At 33.7% G+C, this 8,723-nt stretch overlaps 2 protein-coding genes across 2 annotated transcripts; one reads left to right on the top strand and one right to left on the bottom strand.

Moving 5' to 3' along the window:
- The first annotated feature begins 986 nt into the window (after positions 1-986).
- LOC107619330 (5'-nucleotidase / magnesium ion binding protein) lies at positions 987-4,243 on the top strand. The gene is made up of 10 exons (XM_016321584.3): positions 987-1,171; positions 1,328-1,460; positions 1,871-1,931; positions 2,058-2,190; positions 2,281-2,404; positions 2,541-2,597; positions 2,691-2,787; positions 2,981-3,188; positions 3,575-3,635; positions 3,758-4,243. The coding sequence occupies exons 1-10, from the start codon at positions 1,071-1,073 to the stop codon at positions 3,818-3,820; spliced, it is 1,038 nt and encodes a 345-aa protein (XP_016177070.1). The 5' UTR covers positions 987-1,070; the 3' UTR covers positions 3,821-4,243.
- A 536-nt stretch (positions 4,244-4,779) lies between these two features.
- LOC107616045 (uncharacterized) lies at positions 4,780-8,503 on the bottom strand. The gene is made up of 4 exons (XM_016318050.3): positions 7,606-8,503; positions 7,108-7,260; positions 6,222-6,878; positions 4,780-6,106 (listed from the first exon to the last, which is right to left on the bottom strand). The coding sequence occupies exons 1-4, from the start codon at positions 7,999-8,001 to the stop codon at positions 5,204-5,206; spliced, it is 2,109 nt and encodes a 702-aa protein (XP_016173536.1). The 5' UTR covers positions 8,002-8,503; the 3' UTR covers positions 4,780-5,203.
- Between the last annotated feature and the right edge of the window lie 220 nt (positions 8,504-8,723).

The following is an 8,723-nucleotide window of genomic DNA, read 5'->3' as shown; positions in this document are numbered from 1 at the left end:
TAATTTCTAAAATTATTACAAAAATTTTTTAAAATATTCTCTAGCTAACAATATCTAAACATATATCTCTAACTATTATTTAAACATATATTCCTAAATTTCTAATAATAATGTCATATATATACCTAACTTCAATTTCTAACAACAATACTAAAAAATAAATTTTTAACAAAAATAATTATAATTATAAAATTTGAAAATGTTTAAAAAAATAAACTTACATAATTAAGATGACAGAAATATTTTACAATATAAAGTTTAAGACGATCAATAACTTTAGCTTTGTGTTTTTTTGGCATTGTTTAATTTTTTTCATGCACTTTGAAGAATAAGCTTAAGGAAGAAGAAGAGAGAATAGAAGGGCTATGAGAGTTCAGGGGCACTTTGAAAGTGATCTCGAACTGAGGGAGTGGGAGCAACAAAAGGGTATGTTGAGTTCAGAGGCACCATTCTAGGGAGCTTGGCCTGCGCGACAATGAAGACACAACTTGAACCGTCCGTGTTGTCCCAGCAAATCGAACTGTCTGATCGAGCTTCTCCCTATCGCACCATCCGAGTTCTTCACGCCTGACACCACATCCTGGTAAATCGTACATGCACCTCATATTTGTGGCCTACTCCATTAACGACTCTATATGAAAATTAAAAAGCGTAAAAAATACCGGTATAAGATAAACTTATCTTTATTTAAAATAATTAAAAAATTAATATATCATAATAATATTCGAACATTTTTGAAGCAATAAAAATTTGTTAAAAATTAAACTATTCGATTTAAATTTTTTGGAGTACCAATTTAAGTATTACTAAAAGAAATAAAATTTAAATTTTAATGTGTTTACAATATAAATAATTATATACAATTAAATTCACGTATTTAAATAACATTTTAAATAAAAATTAATTATTTTTATTATATGACAATATATGGTTGATTATTCTAAAAAAAAATTAAAAAAATAATACATGTGATGTGAAATTTGATACCCAAGGGAGTGAAGAATCTGAATTTAAAGAAGCAAAAAAGATGAGTGTGGAGTGAAGAGTGACGAGGAGTGTGTAGCCTTCAAATGAGTTATCGCTTCCAACCGCAACTCCAATCGATTCTTCTCACCACCTTTCGCTCACCTCACTTTCCCTTCTCTTCTTTTTCCCTTCTCAACTCCACAAGGTTCTTTTTTTTTTTCTTCTCTTTCAACAATTTTTCTAATTTCATGTGCAATTCAATTCAATACGAATCAAATTAGTCAAATTCTTATTAATTGGCAAATATATTAGTTATTTTTCTGCTTATTTATTATCTTTGTTGTCGTGTTTTTGCTTAAAGGGAATCATTCTGTTGTGGTAAAGATTTGGAAATGGAGGATGTGAAGTTAGCTTCAGAATTGTTGGTGAGGGATCCTCTTTTGCTGGACAACAAGATTGCTGCAATTCGTTCTGCTGGTCCCCACAAGCTTCAGGTGAAACTGAAACATTCATGTTCTTCTTTTTATTTATTTATTTATTTTTTAATGTTTTTTACTTGGTTGAACTTGAACCAAAGACTTGCATGTTGTATTGTATATTCCATAGGTACTCAGTGTTTTACAAAATTGGCACCTGTGAAAAAATGGGTAAATTACATTAATCCCACGTGAGATTTGGTTATTAGGGTTTGATTCATAGGAATTCAGTAATGTTATACTTTACAAAGTACAAGGGTACTTAAGTGTAGTGTTACCTAAATCTCAGAATGTATGCTTTTAGAAATAGAGGGAGTCTAGTTGAATTTCATCGAATCGTATCTCGGGAGAATGTAAGTTATTTATTTTTTATAGTTTTCTTGCACATGTTTCTGTTTTTATGATTGTATTCAGATTGTTGATATCAGGTGATTGCTGATTTTGATGCCACATTAACAAAGTTTTGGATTAATGGAACTCGTGGGCAAAGTATGTTCCCTGAACAATTTATTTATTTATACTTTTTTATGTTAATTATGATGGAAAAAACTCAAAAAGAAAAATATATTTTTTTAGTAGGATTTTCCGGTTTATATCTAATAGAATCACTTTTAGGCAGTCATGGCCTTTTGAAGCAAGGTAATCCGGAATACGATGAGAAAAGGCAGCGGTTATATGAACATTATCATCCATTAGAATTTTCGCCAACTATTGGACTTGAAGAGAAAACGAAGCTCATGGAAGAGTGGTATGTCACTGTTTCTGAATGGTGGAGATATAAGCTCTAACCTGAAGAACATTAATGCCAGCTGCTGAAACTCTTATTCTGGTGCACCAGGTGGGGAAAAACACATGGTCTTCTCGTTGAGGGAGGACTTACATTCGAATCGATAAGACAATCGGTTGCTGATGCCAACATTGCTTTTAGGGAAGGTGTTGGTGAACTCTTTGAATATTTGGAGGTATATTTCTCATCCTTTTTCCAAAAGCATCTAGTGTGAAGTGCTGAAGTTCTGAGTTTTTCAATATGTTGACGGAATAAGGCATGTGAAATAATTTCTGATACCGGTTCCTGTTTTCGGTTATTATAAATTTCAGGAAAGAGACATTCCTGTGTTGATATTCTCCGCAGGACTTGCTGATATCATTGAAGAGGTCTTAAGCTTGTGTTCTGGACTATCTGTGTCTGTTATTGTTTGTGTTTCTGAATTGCAATGTGTTGCTATTTTTTTCTTCCTGATATAACAGGTTTTAAGGCAGAAACTTCATAGATCCTTCAAAAATGTGAAGATAGTATCCAATAGGATGGTATTTGATAATGATGGTCACCTTGTATCTTTTAAAGGTGATTGGTTATACGTACTTGAAATTAATATGTTGGGTTCTTTCTTTATACAAATTGATATCACATTAAACCAATTTATTATCTTATATAATGAAAATATGAAATGCGTACGAAGCTTCTAAGGGATGATTTGGATGAGCGTATTTGCTTCATAGAATCATTTCTTACTTTTTGTTGCAAATTCCAAATTCAGGGAAAGTGATTCACAGCTTAAATAAAAATGAGCATGCTCTTGACATGGCTGCGCCTCTCCACGAGCAATTGGGCGATACAGATGATCAAACTGCTGACAATGCTTCGGTCAAGAAGAGAACCAATGTTCTCCTTCTTGGTGATCACCTTGGAGACCTGGGAATGTCTGATGGCTTGAATTATGAGACACGGATATCCGTGGGATTCTTGTAAGTTAAAACTTTACTTTGCCGCAATTGATATATTCTGACTGCCAGGTTATGAATGATGCTTGAGCTCTCTATATTTAGTTATTGAGTAGTTGGTGACAATTTGTAAAACCATATGAATAAGTATATCAAAGTTTTTTAGGGATACAATGAAATCGTTTACTTCATAGGCGATGCCGTCTAGTGCGAAAGGAGTTTGTTCTTGTTGATGCTGTTTGTGTTTCTTTGCGCGCTGTTTGAAGAGAATGATTATTCCTCTTTTCTCTTTTCTAATCCATCTTCGGAAAACTTCCGTTTTAGTCTAGTCAATAGGTATGCATAGATTGAAAGGAAACTGGATATTACTGATATACGAGATAAGTAATGATATGAAATTACTGTTGCAGGAACCACAACATTGAGAACTCACTTAGCATCTATCAAGAAGCTTTTGATGTTGTTCTTGTGGTAAGTAAACTCTCTTTACATTCTTGGTTCCTTCCAATTTGTATGAGAGCAATCAATGCCTATTATTTATTGTTGACTTCTACAAATTATAATAATTGTAACTTGAAAATTATTTGCTGCAGAATGATGCACCTATGTGGGGAGTAATCAAGCTGGTTTCTCAGATGTGTTCAACTGAGAGCTGATTATTAATTTTTCAAGTAACTGTAAGCTTCCTTATAAATTATGAAATTAAGGCAATTCTTTTGGTGTCTAAAAAATAATTGCCTTAATTTCATAATTTATAAAGAGGCTGCTAAAAGATTAAGGCAATGCTTTTGCAATCATGGGAGATGAAGTATTTATTTTGGTTACTTCTCCTCCTAATAAATTAAATGAGCTTTTCTAGAAATTAAATTGATTACCATTCATCTAACAACATGTATTGATCTCAAAGTTTCCAGTTATATACTTCACTTAATGATAAATACATTAAACAATGAAATATAGACAATCTGATGCAAAGCATCTCACATTATGTAATATGTAGAGTCTTTGAAAGGATTACATCCAAAGAGTGTAGAGCATAATGTATGCAGTCTAACTTAATGCAAGTTTCTGATTCACTATTTATAATTTTAAGGTCACATAAAGACAACTTAATTGTTGTTTCAACGCACTCTTTAAATGAAATATAATTACACTAAAATAAAGTGTGAGTAAAATTTCTCCCATTTTTACTCCAATAAAACATACCCTTATTGGCTTTGTTTATTTATGCATGAGCTAGCAGCATATACTAGAGAATACTATGTTAAGGTCAAGTTATATGTTACAACCTATGTTTTTAACAAGGTGAAGCACATTTTTAAGAGTCAAATATTATACATGTCTTGTATCAAATTGATTCTTAAGGTATTTAAAAGGGAAATGTATGACGAAAGTTGTTATCGCCATCGGAAACACCTTCCAAGCTTTTTAAAATTACTTTTCAATTTTTTTTCTTAAATATGAGAGTATTTATCATTTCATTTTCAAATAATTATTTCCTCAAATTAAATATTATGTTTTATTATAAAAAGATATAAATAAGACTTAAATAGCTGGACCCGAATTGCAAATGGAGGGAAATGTGATATCTCAGTAACTGTTGAGACAAAGAGTGTTGAATTCCAAATTGAAAATCTTAGATTAACATATATATAATAATCAACATTATTGATCAGAAGGCCCAGCCATGAAAATTCAAGAAAAATACCAAATCTTCAGCTCAGCTTAAATAACTCAAGTGTATTTTAGTAAGTTGTGTAAAACAATCTCATGGAAAAAACAATATTAGTAACTAACTATGAAATATCTCTAGAATTGCACCAAGCAATTGTTGATGCACCATCTTTTTTTTTCTCTGCACTTGAATCAAGACCCTATTACTTCAAATCCAGTTAATCTAGTTCGAAAAACTATAACTGTCTCTCTGAGTATAACTGTTTTTTCCTTCTCCAAGACTCGAAGTCTCTTGGTGGAAAAATGACAAACTTGCCTACTATTCAACTAAGCCAGTGTTGGTTTGTTGATGCATGATCTGCATTTTACTGTTGCTTCAATTGAGTATAATAGAATTCAATCTGTAACCTATGGTGAAGAGGCTTTGAAGGTTTCAAGCCTTTCTTGACCTCAAGCTGCACTCCCCTTACAGTTATGGCAGCCAAAAATCTTTTGATATATTCTTTGCATGATTCTTTGCCTCTACATATAATCTCATTCAACTCTTGATTTTCTTTGGCCATTAATTTCTCAATTGTTGAGGAAGCATCAAATTTCAATATGTATGCTTGTTTGCATCCCTCATATAATCTCTCCCCTAAAGTATCAATGATGTAATAAGCATCTTGCTCAACCTTTAGTACAAAGAAATGATCATTCCAACCTACAATGTAGACCAAAGGATCATCATTTATGTTCAATTTTGATGCAGAAAATTTTATTTCTTCCCATATTCTATCGAAGGACATAGCACCTTGAAGGAATTCAAAGCCTCCACTCTTAGTTGTTCCCTCTTCTGGAATGAAGAATCCAACAAAGGATTTTTCTGGCAGCACGAAAATTGAACTGATTTTGGCCTGAAGAACAGTGTCAAGGTCCAAGTGTTTGTCAGGAAATTTTTTCATGTGTTCCTTTTTCTCACAGAGAATTCTCCATTCTAATGATCCATCTTTAATAAGGCTATCAAATTGACACTTAATGGGGATTTCGACTCGGTTTGCTTTTAGCCAATCAGCAATCACAGCAACCAGGACCGCGCATGCGCCTTCCCCACCAGACTGTTTGCTCCTTTGATCAAATGAAGCAAAGAAGACTTGTGTATGGAGCTTTGTTCGTTTGTCTCGGCTGATGAACTCCTTGCACTCCCAACCTCCAACCATAAAATTGTTACCCTCGAATTCAGGAACAAACGATTGCCTTGTGGCGATAGTTTCTTCTATTTTATGCCACTACAGGAAACATACACACTAAAAGTTGATTTTCAAAGGTTGCTTGAAACACAAGTAACCATGTAATAAATGGTTTTTGAAACAGAATTTGTAAAACTATGCACATGACACATACCTTGACAGTATACCCATCAGAAAAGCTAAGTTGGCGGCGATCATAATCAATATCATCTCCGCCCACTTCTCCATTATCCCTTTTCAGAAGTAGCTCCCCTTTTTTCACCTTCAAATATTTAAATTTCAGTTTCTTTTTCCTCCAAGAAATGATTCTATTCCTCGAACCATGACACTCTATCTGATCAAGTGTATTGTAATTCTCAACATGTGCTACTCCAAAATCATCTTCACCATTGAAAAATGAACTTAGACAAGGTGATCCTCCTACAAAATTTACGGAGTCTAATGTCCCATAACCCAATGAAGAACATCTAACATATGAACCTTCTTTGTTCTTATCATGCAAATCAATGGCAGAATCATTATCTAATGAATCTGTGTCGGATCTATATCTATGTTCGGAATCTTCGCTTCTGTTGGAACTCGTAACATCATTTCCTTCATCTTTTGAGTTTCCCTTCTTAGCTTTCACAGTAGATACATACTCAGCAAAGATTTTTACTCTTCTTAGACCTACTTTAAGTGTAGAAGGTTCGTTTCTACTCGTTGAGGGAGATTCTGGAGAAGATGGCAAAGAAGGAACATGCTCCATCGATCGATGCTCCGCATCCAAATACTCTTTAAGTGTCTCCAATTTCAGTAATCTGAGGGATACCTGTTAAACAGAAATCAAGTTTGATGCAATGAGAAACACGAAACTAGTCAGACGACAGATTATGAGTTTATGACCTAAACCTTTAAAGTAATAGGCCAATAAGGTTATATATCTATGAATTTAATTTTTATGCATTATCAGTATAAAAGATATATGAGATAGTTTACTTGAAATTTCAACAATTAAAGGGCATCACAAGGAGAAAAAGAAGGAACAAAAAGAAACTTACACAAAGTGAGAGACTAGTACTAGTGGTGCCAGGAACATTCAAAGGAATTAGAATTTCAGTCTTTTTATCCACAGCTGCAGGCATGTGTTTGGCTAAGTCTACTGATGCAACTCCAATTACAGAGGCCATTGTTTTGGGCCCTTTGTTATAAACCTAATTCAGTACAAAAAGAAAGAATCCATAAGAACAAGGAAATAACATTGAATCTAAAAGGATCCATAAGAACAAGGAAATAAAATTGAACCTAAGTTATTCATTCTCAAAATATAGTTCTTTCTGGCCACAAATAAGAAACATGGCTTATTGCAAATAATATTGATGTTTGGTAAAAAGAAAAAAAGAAATTCATTTGTATCAAATAAATGTGAATGCATGACTATAAATGTCTTTAAAACAAGTATTAAATATATACTGCAGAAACATGCAAATATTTCCCACACCCAAAAATCAAATAGAAGAAAGAATGGATATTATCATGGATTTGTTATAGAGACTCACATTGGAGACAGTGAACATAACTTCCCATGGATGAAACATGTCATGGTCCTTGTAACCATTAAAGGTGCAAACATTTCTAAACTCCTGGTTCCATTGAACCACTCCTTCACCTTCACCTTCACCTTCACCTTCACCACCAATTAGAGCAACAACACTGGTGAAGCTTCTCTTCATGGAGGCCCCAAGGGACCTCAAGGATACACTACCCTTCTTCTGGCCCTTCCATTTGATCTCAACCACCAATGATCCCAACTCCTCATGAGCCTTCTTCTTCAACTTCTTCACCAAGCTTGATGTTCCTTCAAGCCTTTGTACAATCACAATTGCCTCAAACTTCTTGGGCCATAGATGTTGTGGCCATGGAGGCCATCTCATATTCATCTTCATCACCCCCATTATCAATTAGCCTTTCAAGAAATGACTATTGAAAAGTGAAAACCAATGGCAAGTAAGTATAGTAGTTGAGTAAAGTTGACACAGGACTATTGTCAAACAGTTAATGGGAGTGATAACTTGCATTGTTTTTGAAAGTCAGTTGAAAACTTTATAAAGGAGTGAAAGTTTTTTTGAGGGTACAAACAATGATGGGGCTTTGGAATTTGGAATATGATATGAAATATTTTGTTTTTTTTTTCTTTTTTTTTTTTTACTAATTCAAATTTTGGGTGGAAAAAGGAGAGCCACAGTGACAAGTACAAGATTCTGAAAATCCAAGGTGGAGGGTGGACTTTGTTGTTCATGTTACAGTTGGAAAATTGAAATGTGGTGTGCCGGCCAGGCCTCAAACAATGTAAATGTACACTTAATTCCAATGTTGTACTACTTTAACTTCTACTACTCTTTCAGGTTTTTTACATATCTTGGCTCTTGCTGTGTAAGACCCCAAAAGCAAAAAGACAGCACCCTTTGCTGTTCCTTGCCAGTTATATAATACCAGTCTTAGACCATCTCCAGTAGGAACTCATCACAATTTCTGTTTATGGCCCACCTGTCATAAAAAGTAACTCCACATCAGCTTTTGCGTCATAAACAATAAATAGGAACTCAAAGCATCTCTCTCTTCTCCATTAGGAGGAACTAACTTTAGTCCCTATTGTGGTCCCAGTTAATTAATTAAT

The sequence above is a fragment of the Arachis ipaensis genome, chromosome B9, assembly GCF_059453495.1.
Source record: "Arachis ipaensis isolate K30076 ecotype BB chromosome B9, ASM5945349v1, whole genome shotgun sequence".
Lineage (NCBI taxonomy): Eukaryota > Viridiplantae > Streptophyta > Magnoliopsida > Fabales > Fabaceae > Arachis > Arachis ipaensis.
Note: the sequence above shows the minus strand (reverse complement) of the source record. Positions and strands in the feature narration are given on the sequence as shown.